This window comes from Anomaloglossus baeobatrachus, chromosome 9, assembly GCF_048569485.1.
Source record: "Anomaloglossus baeobatrachus isolate aAnoBae1 chromosome 9, aAnoBae1.hap1, whole genome shotgun sequence".
Taxonomy (NCBI): Eukaryota; Metazoa; Chordata; class Amphibia; order Anura; family Aromobatidae; genus Anomaloglossus; species Anomaloglossus baeobatrachus.
The window spans coordinates 40,178,027-40,195,639 of record NC_134361.1 but is presented as its reverse complement, the minus strand read 5'-3'; the positions used below and the strand labels follow the sequence as shown (position 1 = coordinate 40,195,639).

Sequence of the window (17,613 nt, the reverse complement as noted above, 5' to 3'; positions counted from 1 at the left end):
TTGATTGAGAACATAGTTGTTGATCAATAATAAAAAAATCCTCTAAAATACAACTTGCCTAATAATTCTGCACATGGTGTAGTACGGCCAGCACCTGTAAGCAATCATATATCGCATTCAGAAATGATGTATATAAGTCCGCAATCTGCTCTGCAAAGCAAATAAAAAGACCTTTCATTACACTCGCTTATGGGACAGTCTGACCCAATGGATGTCTCTGGTCTTTATCCAGCACCTTCTCTCTTCTTATGGTCACCGTCCTCCTTCCCTGCTTTGAGTGGATGACACGTCCTAGATCATCCACGCAGTGTTTCTGAGCATGAGTACTCCTCTCCATCTTGCCAAAGGCAAAGCAAATTGTTGTATTGCACATGCGCAACACTCTTTGGCCTTTCCTGGCGAATGCGCAAAACAGTGCTCTACTGTGCCCTTGGCAGGGTGGAGGGAAGTACGAGTGTGCAGGAATGTGATGTAAGACAATGCATGGATAATGTAGGATGCGTCATCTACATGAAGCAGAACAGGAGGGCTATGATCTTAAGAAGAGAGGAGGTCCTGGATCAAGACCAGAGACACCCATTTTACTGGATAAAAATAGTAATTTTTTTTATATATTGGTACAACAGCCAATCAGTGGGTGTAGCAGGTGTCCAATCCACAATCTGCTATTGATGACCTATATAGATTTAGTGGAAAACTCTTTAAGGCCTACTTCACACGTCCATGCAAAGCATACACATTTTGCACGATCCGTGGTTTAGGTGTGTATGTGTGTGCGTGTGTTCAGCATGTGTTGTCTGTAGGACATTTGGATAGCACACGGACAGCATGAACTTCGATACTCACCAGTGGCTGGTGCTGCTGCTTCCATGTCCGCGATGCAATGCATATTCATAAGCATAATGAGTGGGCCTGGATGCAAGTGACAGCAGCGTCAAAGACAGCAGTGCTGGAGACAGGTGAGTATAAAAAATAATTTTATTTCAAAGACGTGTTTTCTTCGGTACGTGTAACACTGATGTCACACGGATCACATCAGTGTGCGGTCTATGTGACATCAGTTCTTCTGCAGAAAAATGGACATGTCGCTCTGTGGAGCACATGGACACACATCCGTGTGAAAACAGAGGTATGCACAAACCCATTGATTCTAATGGATCTACGTGTGTCCATGTCTCCGGTACGTGTGAAAACACAAGTCACATGTACCGGAGACATGGATGTGTGATGGAGGCCTAAGTACCATTAATTGGATAATGGGTGAGAAACTGATCAACAGCTGATTTTGTGGCGCCCCTGGGGCTCAGTCGCCACGGGGTGTTGTATCTGATTTGGGGTGCAGTACTCATCCAGGTAGGAAGAGGTTAGCCACTGGTGTTTTCTAGCTTACTCAGCACAATGATTCAGCAGTTACACAACTCAGGAAGCCAGCCTGGGAAATTCCCGGTTGCTGGGACAACCACTAGTGAGTCATCAGAAAGGTGGGGGCTGCACTGAGGGAGTAGGAACACACAGTTTCACTTCAGAACTTTAGAACAGTATTTACCTCAGAATAGTTTGGAGAAGAGAAGGAGCGAGAACAGTTTGAGGCAAAACGGCTCCCCCCAGAGGGGCTGACCGGGTAACGGGCAAACTAAGAGAGAAGCAGGAGACTACCGGGTGGAGCTGTGAGACAGAGGAGTTCATACGGTAGCCAGCGGGTGAGCCCCAACAGCCCCTTCCGGATCGGCGACACGCAGGGTGCAGAATCCCTAGGGTAGAAGATACTACATGTTGGACTACCAGAATCTGCAGGGAAAGGGGATTTCACGTTCCATTGACCACCACCAAAAGTCCCGGGGCACCAGCAGCATATAGAGAAAGGAACCATGGCCACGGTCAGGTCCATAACAAGTTTTGCGCTTCTTGCGTATGAGATGGCAACTAAAGGACAAGGCCAAGGACACTGGGGTACCCAAGTAGCTTCACGCCACAGGGATTCACACTACAAGGCACAAGTAGGAAGGTCTCACACACTTCACAACATCGGTGGTGACCTCTGATTCATCCAGGATTGGCTGGGGCCCATCAGAGCGATGATTGGTACTCTGCGGGTACAGCACACGAACTGTGAGTAAAAGACCTGGAACCGCAGCCCCTGTGTGAGACTCAGATTTTCCGGCAGCGCCGCCCCGTGCTTCAGGCCCAACGGCCCTTCTCCCGTCACCACCGTCCTCCCTGGGGCTTGTTCCACCTGTGGGGAGTTAGACTATCTGAGCTGCGGTAATATCAGCCCCGTAGGAGAGTGACATCTCGCAGCAGCTAATCCCTGGCCGCGGATCACGGGTGGCGCTGCAAAGCAAACCCCCATCCCCTACTACCCGTCACCTTGTGCCCTCTTTGATGTAGCTGACGGAGACACGGAGCCGGGTGAGGCCATTCACAGCAACCCCAAATACCACTGGCCCAGAGAAGAGTAGCCCTACAGGTCTCGTGGGGCGCAACTATTTCAAATACATTTTTGCATGGTAGTGTTTTCACAATTTACTAGAATCAAAATAATCAAAAAGTACTCACCATAGACAAAAAAAAAATCCTTTATTTAGCTTTTGTGAAAATATGTTGACTTTCTGACTAATTAAGACCAGACAATTCATTACATCAATATTGAAGATTTTTGGTAGGAGGTGGGCCATTAAAATCAGATCGCGGCAGATAGACACCAAACACTTCACCAATGAGCCATTGTATCCCAACAGTTGGATGTAAACATTGTACATTAAAGAACATTGTTAAAATATAAAATAATTTCCGTGTTATATAATGGTTATAACCGCCGATCGTTGGGTGCGAAGGGCGTCCGACCCACAATTTGATATTGATGATTAATATTGATTTCTTGGAAAACTTTTTTAAGTAGAGAGAGACTTTTCAACTGCTGCTTTTAAGCACATTTTTGTATAGTAGAGTTTGTACACCTACTAGAATCTAAATAATCAATAAGTACTGATTATTGACCAAAAAAATATGTATTTAGCTTTCATGAAAATACGTTGACTTTCTGAATAAGTAAGACCAAACCATCAAGCATTATTTGTTGTCCATGTTATACTACACATGAAAATTTCTCTTTATATACTATCCAAAAGATATCATTTGTGGGTTTCTCTTCTGTGACTCCATTTATATATCATCTGTGTCCAAAATTAAACTCGTGGGACAAATGACATCCGATAAAATTTGGGAAGATTTGCAAAACCGGCCATCACCGGCCTGATATCTTCTTCTGTGAAGGTTTTCTCTGGAACAAATTTGAAGTGCTGTAAGATGGTTGTTAAGAAAATGAATAATTCCATCCTGGCCAAGCCTTCTCCAAGACAAACCCGCTTCCCTATTAAAAGAAAAACTCATCAGCTCCAATTTCTACTTGGTTGATTGCATTCCACTATAATTTTTTATACTGTCCAAGTTAGTACTTTGAGTACAACTTTTTTCTTTTTTCCCTCATTGTTCTTACAAGAAAGATCCATGTTTCTTAAAGGGGTTGTCCACTACTTGGACAACCCCTTCTCATTTCCCATTTTTGGCCGCGTTAAAATAAAAAAAGCTTATACTCCCCTCCTGTGTCGGCACCATTTCCACTCGCGGAGCTCACGTGAGGTTGTTACGTCATGCAAGCCCAGCCCCCAATCACCATTGGCTTCACCGTTCCTGCCTATGGATGTACTGTCATTGCCAAAAGTGTTACCACCCTTGAAATTGTTTCAGAAAGTGAAGTATTTTTCCAAAGAATTATTGCTTAAATCGGACAGAAGAAAAAAAATGGCAGCATACAGCGATTGCACTCGTCTATCGGACCCGACTATTCAATGCAAGTCAACGGGGGCGAGAAAAAAAATGGATGGCACAGGCGTGTCCATGTGAAATCTGTGTGCCATCTGTTTTTCATGGATACATTACCATTCTACAACATAGAACACTGTAAATGGCCCTGTAAATGACTGTAGAATAATAGCTGCTGATAAAAAAATGCATGTCATAGGTGAGAAAAAAATCACACCCTCGCATATCACTATGATATATGGAATACCAAACAAATTTTACTCGTCCCACTTTTCTTGATGAGAATGGGACTGAGATTTTATACACCAGTGTGAGAGTATCACACAAGGGGTTGTCCACTTTTAGGACAACCCCTTCTGATTCCACGTTTACCCTAGGTAAAATAATAAAGCCTATACTCCCCTCCCATACCAGGGCCCTTCCAACGATATCTGAGATTGCGGTGTCGCGACTAACGTGGGGTTATGACGTCACGCGAACCCTGCTTCCAATCAGCACCGGCTTCTGTCTCTCCGCCTTTGGACCAAACAAGTTATTGAACAGGAAGTTGTGGCTATGCTCACTTCCTGTTGATTGATTGGTTTGAAGGCGGGAAGAAAGAACCTGGCAGTGATCGGATGCAGGGCTCATGTGACGTCACAACCCCACGTGATCCACGACACCGCAATCCTGGACATCTCTTTAAGGGCACTGGCATGGTAGGGGAGTATAGGCTTTATTATTTTACATGGAGAAAATATACAACCCCTTAAAGTAAAAACTTCTCAGATACAAAAAAATAATTCCAACCTTTGACTGGAGTACATTTGCACAAACATTTTAGACTTTTTAAAAAGTCACATAACAAAAGAATTAGCTGCAAAAAATCAGCAAACCACGCTTACAATGCAGAGCAAAAAAAGCCAAAAAAACAGATCAACAAGTAGAAAATAGTCTCGAAAATAGACAAAACTTAAAATAAGAATTTGGCACAAAACAAAAACAACAGGAAAAACTAGACAGAAAATAAAAGCAAATGTAATAATGAATCAGTCCTGAGTTTAAAGAGACTTGGTTGTGCTATTCTGAAAAATGATTGCATAACTTTCACCAGTTTGGGCTTGAGGAACAGTGCAAGACTCAGGGATTCTGTCACGGTCGTCTCTTGGTGAGATTAGTGACAGGCTCAGGGTCTCTTTTATCATCAGAGGCCTTAAACATTAGACATATGTTTTTCTTTTGGCAGTTGCAGAGTTAATGTCAGTTTTCCTTTTTAGCAGCAAGGTCATTAATTCTGCCCAGGTGATTTCTCTGATGATCAATTCCGATCTAGATAAAAACCCTCTGCTTCCTGCAGAGCATGCCGGTTATTCAGTTCAGTCTGGAGCCAGGCGTGGCGCTGTGAGGAGGCGCTTGCTTGCTGCTACTATTGCTGTCTGTTGTGTTGGCGTGTGTGAAAGTAGCTTGTTTTGTTACTTTATCCTTTCTCTGTTTCCCCTCCCTGTACACCTTTTGTTGTTCCCTTCTGTTGGTATTAGGTATGAGTGAGTATTGTATGTACCCCTGTCTGTTAGTTTTGTCAATGGGGTTTTCTAATTCAGAGCTTGCCCTTCACTCGGGTGGTGGGTTGTGGAGGTAGGTCTTACCATCAGGGAGAAGAACAGGAGACAGGGAGATGTTGGGGGCCCAGTCCTCGATACCTTTAAGTGTACCTCTGGTGTCATGATCCAGGCCAGTATCTGCCTCTGTGGTTTCACCCAGCTCTGGTCTGGTCATGTCAGGGGTTAATTCCTCATCGCCTCATTCTGGTTCCGAGACGATTTATCTTGGTGCTGCACCTCCGGTTCAGCGCCAGTGATAGTTTATTCTCTGTGATGTGAATTACTGGCTCTGGTGAGTTTCCCGATCTGTCCTGCTTTCCTGCTACCTCGTTCTGATCCATACCCTCCCCCATTCGTCCGCCTGTCCCGATCCCTAACTACCCTTTCCTGTCTACTGTGTATCCTTCTCTGTCTGTCTTATCCTAGTCCTGATCTGTTTCTCCTCCTCCCTTGTTTGTACTTGGACTTCCAGACATCTGACTTGTATCCATGTTCCCTGAACCTGACCTCCGTCTCTCCCTTCGGCTGTATCTGTGACTTCTCAGCTTCTGACTCTCGGCTATCACCTGAGCACGATTGCGTGCTATTGATGAGATCTTCTGCTGTTGACCTAGTATTCTGACTATTCTATTGTCCTCTGGTGGTTTACCTGCTAACTGCACTCTGAAGCTACATTGGTTGTAACTTCAGCTTCTCCTAGTGCAGCGTGACATTTGGTTTGAGGGAAAGCCTAGGGTACGCTTAGTCTGAGGGTCAGTGTAGGGTCTCCCATCTAGTCACCACCCCATTCCTGTCACTCCAGTGACAGATTCACTCTTTGGAGCTCCCGATAATCAAGCCCTCAACAGATAACACTGTGTTATTGTCGCGGGCGGAGGAGGGGACGCCGCACTCTCCCACTGCTCAGGTCCGGCTGCCGTGGCTGCTGCGGCCTGCTGCTGCTCGGTGGCTCGAGCGATGGGCCGGATCCCGGGGACTCTAGCGGCGCTCCTCGCCCGTGAGTGAAAGGGGATTGGGTTTTGGGATATAGTTTATTGTCCGTGACGCCACCCACGGTTGTGGTGATTTGTTGGCACCACCGCTGCTCTGTATGGGGATCCCGGGAATGATGGTATGGAGCAGCTAGTTGTTGTGTTGCCCCTCCGTGGGTAGGGGTTGGTGATCCCGGGGCCCAGTGATGAGGTGGGAGATGCAGGGCTTGGTGGGCGCAGGGACGCGGGGGCAGCGCTGTGCCTTGTGGCACTGTGGTACTCACTCAGCCTGAGACGATGACACAGTTCTCGGTAAAACACACGGCTGGAAAGACGGTTCCCATGGACGGCTGCACTTGCTTTCCCCAGTAGGTGACGGTCCCTCTGTCCTGCACCTAAGTTGATGATGGTTGCGATGGGTTCCCACCGGTAACCCGCTCCCCGGCTTGGATATGGGCCGGAGGAGCCCTACTTTGCCCGCAGGCGCTGGCCCTGAGAAACTGGTGCCCTGGCGGTGGCGGTGTCTCTCCATAACGGTCGGACTGTTGCCTTCAATCGGGACTTGGTTGTTTGGAGACAGATGTCCCCTTCACTGACGGATTTGGCAAATTTGGCGACTCCTAGCCTTGCCGGGATCCGAAAGGCCCCTGCCCTGGTGCTGCCTGTTCTTCGTATACTGCTCCAGACCGCCGGGCCACTACCCGTCCGCGGTCCTTCCAGCAACCTCAGCAGTCACCCCTGCGGACTATCATCGCCGTCTGCTGACCTTGCTGGCACTGTCCGGGGCACACACCCGGACCAACTTCAGGCTTTACTACTGTCACTTTTCTGTCACTTCAGCTTTTCTCGTTAGCTCCACTACTACTTCCTTCTACTTTACTCCCCTAACTTGAACTCCACTGTTTACTCCTTCCACTTCTTCCTCCAAACTCTATCTATCTGCCTGGTTCTTCCCGCCTCCAGGGCTGTGAACTCCTCGGTGGGCGGAGCCAACCGCCTGGCCCACCCCCTGGTGTGGACATCAGCCCCTGGAGGAAGGCAACAAGGATTTTGGTAGCTTGGGTGTTTCTAACTGGGGTGTAGGGTGTGGTGGTGTGATGACCTGTGACCCCTGGCTTGCCCAGGGCGTCACATTCCCCCTTAGCAAAATGCAGACCGTCCGCGGGCTGCCCGTCCAACACAGGTTTTATTTTCTGAAAATATATAAAAAGATAAACGGTAACATATTTACATTTTATAACATCATCCCACAACGGGAGGCACATTTCTTTAACGTTGCAAAACGGTTTACGGTTACGGTTTCCGCTCTCTCCCACCCAAGCAACCTGGCCCTGATGCTGCCCCTAAAACCCAGGCAGCACCCCTTGACCCAAGTCCAGCACAAGTCACCCGAGCGGGATCTGTCCTTCCCCTCCAGAGGGTAGCCACCGGTCCCTGTGGTGGCTGGGCCCCAGCCGGCTCTACTGCGGGCCCTCCCTCCAACCTGCCTCTCCGGAGGCGGCAATACGGAAACGGTAACGGTAAACAACTTATTTACATTCCACTAACGTTTGTGGTTGCCCTGCAAGTTCACGGGCTTGTCCATGGAAAGTTCTCCATGCAACCTTTTAAACGGTCCCCTCGGGGACAACGGTGCCGGCAACGGCCGGTTTTCTCAATCACGGTTCAAATCAGGTAAAGTTCCGGTAATCATTCTCATTTATCATTTTCCACCTTTCAAACAAAACTTGTAAACATGCTGACTGGTGGTCCCAACGGGGACTGCTGCAGCGGGCATCCGCTGCCCTTACTCCGGACATTCAGCTAGAGCGGATCCATCACCCTCCACCAGGATATCAAACATGCACTGACATGCCTGCTGTGACAGGGGCACCCGGTACCCATTTCCACCGGTACGCGAGGTATGGAAAACCACTGGGGCTCCTACATAGCGGGAACGCTCACTTGCCTCTTCAAACTCAACAGCGTGCCCGGGGCTGGGGCAGGAGTCGTCCTCTCTTGTTTCTGCGTCAGGCGGGTTGCCGCCAGCTGCCGCAGCCTCCTGGTCTCCAGCATCCAACACTTCAGCCCCTTCTGCGGTAGCACGGAGCAGCAAATTAGGCGAGCTTACACTGAGGCGCCCCATAAGTAGCGGCAAGGGTGATGCATAGGCCGAGACTAGGCCGGGCCCCTCAGCCGCAGCGGCCGATCCAGGTAGGACATAGGGACGTGGGTCACCAGTCGACTCTGCTACATCCATTCCCCCTCCGTACCTCGGGGCAATCGTAGTCAGCATCTCCACCTCGCTGGTCCACTGCTCCATCATCTGGAGGATTTGTTCCTGCTGACGCTGGTGGAACTGAATCACCCGGGCCTTCATCCAGGCCACGGTCCCGGGCTCAGAGTCTGGCACAGTCTCTACTGGGACTTCTGGCACCATGCTGTTAAGGGGCCGCGGTTCTAGCGGTTCCCCCTGGTGTACTTCAGGGACGTCCCGGACGTCTGCAGCCGGCTGGTCCGCCAGAGCGGCTGGGCAGGGTATCGCTACCGGTTGGGCAGGTAGCGGGCCTAATGGCGGAGCGGCAGCAGCTATCACGGGTAGCGGGGAGAGAGGCAGGGTGAGCGGAAGCCGGCCGGGCCCCTCAGCTTCAATGACCGATCCCTCAGGAATACAGGGGTGTGGGTCGCTTACCCGCTCCTCCAAATCCTCTTCTACCTCGCGTCTCCACATAGCAGCCACCACGTCCGCCATGTCGGTCTCCCACTCCTCCAGGAGGAGTTGCATATGGGCCTGCAGACAGTTACTCAGCGGGACGGTCCGGTCCCTCAACCACGTCGCCGTGCCGGGCGCAGGGGCTTCCTCGTTGGGAGTTGGGTTGTACATCTTGTCAATCGTGCCTTCCAGGTATTGCTGCAGAGTCCTGGCGTCTCTGCTTTTATAGCTGCGTTCACATGCAGCCAGCCGCCATCGCGTCCCCCTTAGCTTCTTTCCGGCGCCTCCTCTATTGGGGCGGGGTTTTGGCCTTCGCACCTCTGCTACTCGAGAAGACGCTCGAGTGGGAACTTTTCGCGCCAAAGATGGCGGCTTCTGAAATTTTTCAGCCGGATACCTCCGTCGGTCACAAGGCGCACCTCTACCCAATGGCAGAGCGGTAAGATCCTGTTCGTGACGCCAAGTTGTCGCGGGCGGAGGAGGGGACGCCGCGCTCTCCCACTGCTCGGGTCCGGCTGCCGCGGCTGCTGCGGCCTGCTGCTGCTCGGTGGCTCGAGCGATGGGCCGGATCCCGGGGACTCTAGCGGCGCTCCTCGCCCGTGAGTGAAAGGGGATTGGGTTTTGGGATATAGTTTATTGTCCGTGACGCCACCCACGGTTGTGGTGATTTGTTGGCACCACCGCTGCTCTGTATGGGGATCCCGGGAATGATGGTATGGAGCAGCTAGTTGTTGTGTTGCCCCTCCGTGGGTAGGGGTTGGTGATCCCGGGGCCCAGTGATGAGGTGGGAGATGCAGGGCTTGGTGGGCACAGGGACGCGGGGGCAGCGCTGTGCCTTGCGGCACTGTGGTTCGTATACTGCTCCAGACCGCCGGGCCACTACCCGTCCGCGGTCCTTCCAGCAACCTCCGAGCAGTCACCCCTGCGGACTATCACCGCCGTCTGCTGACCTTGCTGGCACTGTCCGGGGCACACACCCGGACCAACTTCAGGCTTTACTACTGTCACTTTTCTGTCACTTCAGCTTTTCTCGTTAGCTCCACTACTACTTCCTTCTACTTTACTCTTCTAACTTGAACTCCACTGTTTACTCCTTCCACTTCTTCCTCCAAACTCTATCTGCCTGGTTCTTCCCGCCTCCAGGGCTGTGAACTCCTCGGTGGGCGGAGCCAACCGCTTGGCCCACCCCCTGGTGTGGACATCAGCCCCTGGAGGAAGGCAACAAGGATTTTGGTAGCTTGGGTGTTCCTAACTGGGGTGTAGGGTGTGGTGGTGTGATGACCTGTGACCCCTGGCTTGCCCAGGGCGTCACATTATAAAGAACATTTCAGCTGATTCAGGTTGCCCAAACCATGGACAGCATGAATCAGCGAATGGCTTTATTCAGTCTTTTTATTTAGTAATAAGTTTTATCGTCTTTACAAAGAGTATGGAGCACAAAGGGCAGAAATATAGAGGAGGGTAAAGACACTCCACAGAAGAACCTCTTTGCCCTAGTAAAGGCCATAAAAATCAGCACTAAACAAAAAAGCTCATAACTCTGAAAGGAAAAAAATAAATCCTCAGGGGAGCAGCGGGAATAAAATAAGAGTAAAAACTGACCATTTTTGACGTGGTGACAGGCCCAACCAGGCACAGCTGATGGACAAAAGTGGTATCCCTTCAGGAAGAAATCAGGCACCATTGTCATTAACTTGTAAGAGTGTTCAGTTAAGTTGAAATGATTGGATACCGCTTTAAGACATACACTAATTTTTTCTTACTCCGTAGTCCATTTAACATCCCTGAATACCACTGAAAATCTCATACAGCTATCCCATCACTCAATAATCTGGCATGGGTTAACCAATTTATACCTGCAGAGAATGGCATGTAGGCCTCATTCTTCTTAAAACATCCTTTATCATCTAAGAAATTATTAGGATCAAACTTGGTGGGGGAGGCAAGTTTTGTAGGGTCTCGAAGAACTGAACACAACAAAGGATAGACATCTGTGCCCTAGAAAACACAAGGGATGAAATTTGTTTTGATAGAAATTCCATAGTGGGATCATGGTCCAGGTCCAACAAAACAAAAGGTCCCTCACACATCATAATACCACCACCATATTTGACTGCATGATGTTCTTATAGCAGGATGCAGTACTAGCTTTATGCTAAATGTAGTAGGACCCTTTTCTGGAGGAAAGCTCTGGGGGGGCATTTCCTTGCTCATATGACTTGGTACAACAGCTGGCAGTCTCACAAGTAGAAACATTATCCACAATATCTAATATTAGTACTTTATCCTAGCCTACCTTAGGAATTGTGTATCCCTTGAAGGTAACATCTCTTGTTGTTGCGTGAGGAGCATTCAGCGGTAGAATATCACTGAATCTCTGGATCTCATGTATTACAGCATCCGTATAGGGCATATTGCTGCGATCCTCAATATTTGGAACTCGGCTGTCACCAATCACACGGTCTATTTCTTGATGTAGTTTAGCTAGAGAAATAATGTTTGGAGGAAATTAAGAAAAAATTATCTGAAACTGCAATTAAAGAATAAGTAGTATTCTATAGAAAGAGTGATGAATGGAAATATAGCTGTGAAGCAGGGTAGTCAAGCATTCCGGTGTCAGATACCAAGAGAGCACGTTGTGGACTAAAGGAATTGACAAAGGGTGTAGTCAGGTCATGGTCCAAAGTCTGAATACCAGGAGGATAGCAGATAAAAGCAAAGGGACAAGGCAAATAGATGGTCAGAGAAGGTTCAAGGTCTGGCAGCAGTAGCTCAGAACACAGAACACTGATGAACGGAGCCAACAAGCACTAATGAGCAAAATGCTATGACTAACAGAGATCTAGGACTTACTGCTCAGCTAAGTAACTGGGCAATCATAAAGTACAGGGAACACCTGAATAAACCCAGCACCTCCCAGAATAAAATTGGCCATCTTAGCTGTCAATCCGAAGCCTATGGCTCAAATCAGGATGGGCTTAGAAGAGTCCAGGAACTAGACATGTGTCCGAGAGAGAGCTCCTCGGGAGAGGCTAGAAGCCATCTGAGGCAGTTAGTGGTAAAAGCGGAGAGAAGAAGAAGGTGTAAGTGGAGGCTTAGGCCTGACATCTGGAAAACTAGATACCAGGAAAGCGGGATAGGCCAGACACATTACCCTGGGAAACAGCGGCAGCAGAACCTGATAAGTCTGGCCATGTCTGTCATGAAGGTGGAAGAATTAATAAAAAGTTTACCGTTATTTTGCCAAGAGTTCTTCAGTGTGGTATGTCTATCTAATACATCCAAGATGGTGACTAGCTGCAAGGTGATGGACGCTGCCTTGAAGAGTACAGTAAGTGTCACACATTTCTCCCGAAGCGCTCTACAAGCACTGTCTCTCTCTATGGCGAAGGAGTGTGGAGCCCTCACGGCCCAGCGTCCACGACTTCCTTTATGCATACAGTAAAATCATTTTATTCACTTTGAAAAGGACCAATGGTGGTCTTAAAATATCAAAAACCTACTGGACATTTTATTTTTGGCATCACTGCCCAAGTTTATATTAACTGCCATCTTCTCGCACTAGCACCTTAAGCAGCTCCTGTGCTCATACTTAAAGGTGTCCCCCCTGACACCTCCCCTTAGCCCTCAAAAATTCCTAGATAAAATCTCCCAGCCTGTATGTAAATTGTCCTGTCCTGTCCGATGGGCGTCCTAATTTGCACCTTCTGTCCCTCCTTTTGCCATCATACTTTGCCTCAGACGCCATCCAAGCAGGTGGGCAAAATCTCTCGCCTGCGCAAACATATTCCAAGCTTGGGCAGGCACACTATGCTCTGTTCTATTAAGGGCAGAGCAAAAAACATAAGTGTGCTTGCGTGAACCATCGAGCTCTCTGCACAGGCGCCAGATTTTCCCCAGAGATGTGGTTGACGTCACCCGCTTCATGCACATCGCTGGGCAAAATATCGCACCTGCGCAGAGAACTCGCTAGGTCATGCTCTTATGTTTTTGACTCTGTCCGCAACAGGGCAGAGTGAAGTGCACCTACGAGAGCCGGGATTATGGAGAGTTTGCCCACCTACATGGATGGCATCTGAGACATCATCCACATCAATCAGCACTGGAGCATGGCGAAAGGAGGGACAGGAGGCATAGAATAAGACGACTATTGGACTGAACCGGACAATTTACATATCGGGCGGGAGATTTTATATAGGTATTTTGGGGGGCTACAAAGGAGATCAAGGGGTAACGGGTAGAGATGAGCGAACCAGCTGCGGTTCGGCTCGAGCTCGGTTCGCCAAACCGAGGTCCCGTTCGAGTTCGGTTCGGCGAACGTTCGACGAACCGAACTCGAACCAATAGGAAAGAATGGGAGGCAATCACAAACACATAAAAACGCATTATAAATGTACACATACAGTTAATAAACATTGCCATAACACTTACCGGTGCCCGCGATGCGTCCTGCACTCTGTCTCCTGTCACTATTCCTTCCGATGATCGCTGCATCCTCCCGATAACCAGCACTGACAGGACCTTCCGTAATGTCGTCAAAATAGCCATGTGACCAGTCACGTGGCTATTATCTAATAGGCTACAGACTGGTCACATGGCTTTGACGTCATGTCCTGTCCTAGGTCCTGTCATTGCACTCTCCGGTACACGGTGCACATTTGTGCATTGCCGTGTACCGGCAACATGCTCTAGCACACGGTCGACTCCCCGTTCCATTAGGGACCGGCTGACACAGCCGGTCATTAACGGAGATCACCGTTGCCATAGCAACGCAGTTAGCGGTGACGTCACCGCTAACCGCGGCTCCGGGAATCACATGATCGGAGCACCGTTGCTATGGTAACGCGTCTGTCCGCTTTACCGCTGTTACTGCTAACAGCCAGCAGCACTGATCTCTCACGGAGTGAAGGCTGCACGCTGCTTCCCGTGCAGCCTTCACAGAGTGAAGGCTGCACGGGAAGCAGCGTCTTCCCCCATGCAGCAGTGATGGAGCAGGGCTGCATTTGTTGAACGATAAAGACAGAAGACCATGGAGCGTGGTGGGCTGACAGGGGGTAATAAAGATGGAGTCTCTAATGTGTCTGTGTATTTATTTCTATTAAAGTATTTTTTCTCTGTGTGGTGTCTTTTTTTAACCCTTTATTGGAGATTCTTAATGGCCGGGTCAATCGTGCCTGACAATAAGAATCTCTGGCTTAATACTAGCTAGTAAAACAAAGCTAGTATTAACTCATTATTACCCAGCAAGCCACCGGGCTTCAGGGCTGTTGGAAGAGTTGGATACAGCGCCAGATGATGGCGCGTCTATGAAAGCGCCATTTTCTGGGGCGGATGCGGACTGCAATTCGCAGCAGAGGCGCCCAGAAACCTCAGGCTAACCTGTGCTGTGGATTCCAATCCCCAGCTGCCTAGTTGTACCCGGCTGGACACAAAAATGGGGCGAAGCCCACATCAATTGTTTTTTAATTATTTCATGAAATAAGTGAAATAATTAAAAAAAACGGGCTTCCCTATATTTTTGGTTCCCAGCCGGGTACAAATAGGCAATTGGGGGTTGGAGGCAGCCCATGGCTGCCTGCTGTACCTGGCTAGCATACAAAAATATGGCGAAGCCCACGTCATTTTTTTGGTGGGCAAAAAACTTCTGCATACAGTCCTGGATGGAGTATGCTGAGCCTTGTAGTTCTGCAGCTGCTGTCTGCTCTTCTCCATACAGACAGAAAGCAGCTGCAGAACTACAAGGCTCAGCATACTCCATCCAGGACTGTATGCAGGAGTTTTTTGCCCCCTGAAAAAATTATGTGGGCTTCGCCATATTTTTGTATGCTAGCCAGGTACAGCAGGCAGGTACGACTGCCCCCAACTCCCAGTTGCCTATTTGTACCCGGCTGGGAACCAAAAATAAAGGGAAGCCCTTTTTTTATTATTTCATGAATTTCATGAAATAATTAGAAAACAAATGACGTAGGCTTCGCCCCATTTTTGTGTCCAGCCAGGTACAACTAGGCAGCTGGGGATTGGAATCTGCAGCAAAGGTTGGCCTGAGCTTTCTGGGCCCCACTGCTGCGAATTGCAGTCTGCAGCCACCTCAGAAAATGGCACTTTCATAGAAGCGCCATCTTCTGGCGCTGTATCCAACTCTTCCAGCACCTGCCTGCTATACCTGGCTAGCATACAAAAATATGACGAAGCTCACGTCCTTTTTTTGTAGTTTTTTGGCAAAAAAAATAAAAAATGCTTCCCTGGATTTTCCATTGCCAGTGAAGGTAACACCAAGCAGTGGGGGGTTAGCAGCCAGTAGCTGCTTGGATTACCCTTAGCTAGCAATACAAAAAATGCAGCTGGAGCCCATATATATTTTTTTTAATTATTTATTTAAATAACTAAAAACAAAATGGGCTTCCCTGTATTTTGATTGCCTGACATCACAGTGCTGTAAAAATAAATCTTTAAAAAAAATGATGTAGCGCGCCGCGGTATTTTTGATTCTCAGCGCAGATAAAGCAGACAGCTATGGGTTGCCACCCCCATCTGCCTGCCGTTACCTTGGTTGGCAATCAAAATACAGGGAAGCCCATTAATTTTTTCTATTTAAAAAATAGTTAAAAGAAAAATGACGTTGGGTCCCCCCATTTTTGATAGCCAGCTAGGGTAAAGCAGACGGCTGTAGCCTGAAAACCACAGCTGGCAGCTTTACCGTGGTTGGGGATCCAATGTGGAGGTCCCCCCAGGCTCTTTTTTTATAATTATTTTAAAAAAAAGTAGGGTCCCCCCAAATTGGATCACCAGCCAAGGTAAAGCGGACAGCTGTGGTCTGGTATTCTCAGGGTGGGAAGGTCCATAGTTATTGGGCCTTCACAGCCTAAAAATAGCAGGCCGCAGGCACCCCACGTGTGGCACATCCACTAGATGCGACAATCCTGGCGCTTCACCCCAGCTCATCCTGTGCCCTGTTCCAGTGGCAAACGGGGTAATAAATCGGGTTGATACTAGCTGTAAAGTCACCTGAGATCAAGCCCAGCAGTTTGTGATGTCATGGCATTTATTAGATACCCAACATCATAAACTGTCAGTACTAACAAAAAAAATCGACAAAAGAAATTTATTTGAAAAAACAGTCCCCAAAACATTCCCCCTTTCACCAATTTATTGTAAGAAAAAAAATAAAGGGGTCCCACGACGACTCTGGACCGTCTAGAATATGGGGGGAGACACTCAGGGAACGTATCCCCCATTTTCGAGGAGTGCAGACCCTTCATGTGAGGAGTGTGGGTGCAATGAATCTGCACTCACTCTCCCTGGGTCCACAGCAGCAGAGTCCATGTCGTAATGGTTGCTACCAAAGCTGCAATGCCCTGCTCATGAGGTAAGGGCATGCCTAATCAGGAGAACTATTCTACATTTCCAAATATTGGTATTTGCTGATATTATTGCTATTCCACCTACTATATATTGGGGATAGGATCTTGGAGATGGAATACCCCTTTAAGTCCAGTTATCCAGCTGAATGAATACTTAACAACAGAGCTCGCTATTTAGATGTGTTTTCTTGTGGCGTATAACGGACTCTCATGTTTGGTAGTCGTTCAGCAGGGAAACTATAAAAGCAAATCCCTCCATTTGGAAATGTAGTATATAGCTCTCCTGATCAATTATGTTCCTTACCTCATGAGCAGGGCATTGCAGTAATAATAATATTTTATTCATTTATATAGCGTTATTAATTCCATAGCGCTTTATTTCTTTGGAGTGTGGGAGGAAACCGGAGTACCCGGAGGAAACCCACGCAAACACGGGGAGAACATACAAACTCCTTGCAGATGGTGTCCTTGGTGGGAATTGAACCCAGGACCTCAGCGCTGCAAGACTGCAGTGCTAACCACTGAGCCACCGTGCCGCCCATTTAGCTTACAGATGCATAACCACCACTCACTGTGTCTGAACACAGGAAGCTGAGCTGACAGCCGCTCTGTGCATGCGGCAGCGTCTATTGTGAAGGAGAGGGCCGTGGGGGGATCAACGCTGCACAGGTACCGTGGGACACCAGGGAACACCGGTGGGGTTATAGGGGGTGACCTGGCAGGGCCTGGGGAGGAGTTTTCTGTCGCATGTGTCATGGCACATGCGACAGAAATCAGAGGAGTAGGGTGAATGCGGCCGGCGCGCTGCTGTGCGCGCGACCATCTTGGATTTCTGGGAGGGCATCAGGGGGGGCACTTTGGCGACACCGGGGGACCGGGGAGGAGATTTATCATGTTTGTTCATGCCAGATGGGAGATAAATAATTTTTTACCGGCGCTGTCATTTACTGTAACATGATCATCGGTGTACGGTGTATACCTGTGATCACGTGAGCGGGAACTGGAAAAACCGTCCTGAATCATGATCTCCAGGGTCTCAGCTAGCCCTGAAACCCCGGAGATTTTCTGACGCTGGGGGCGTTATTCACTTATTTCTGCCTGCTGTTTATAAACGGCAGATCAGAATAAGGCTACATTAACACGACCGATCCATTTTCGTGGTCTGCAAAAAACAGTCCGTTTTTTTT

The 17,613-nt window shown here is 48.6% G+C and overlaps 1 protein-coding gene across 1 annotated transcript in view; it reads right to left on the bottom strand.

The window, feature by feature from the left end:
• Window positions 1-2,558: 2,558 nt before the first annotated feature.
• LOC142251097 (cytochrome P450 2G1-like) overlaps window positions 2,559-17,613 on the bottom strand; it is a 49,459-nt gene continuing 34,404 nt past the window's right edge. Inside the window, exons 7-9 of the mRNA XM_075323610.1 lie at window positions 11,362-11,549; window positions 10,922-11,063; window positions 2,559-3,370 (exon numbers count right to left, since the gene is read on the bottom strand). Coding sequence (XP_075179725.1) covers window positions 3,186-3,370; window positions 10,922-11,063; window positions 11,362-11,549 — 515 coding nt within the window. The 3' untranslated portion in view covers window positions 2,559-3,185. The remainder of the gene's footprint in view (window positions 3,371-10,921; window positions 11,064-11,361; window positions 11,550-17,613) is intronic.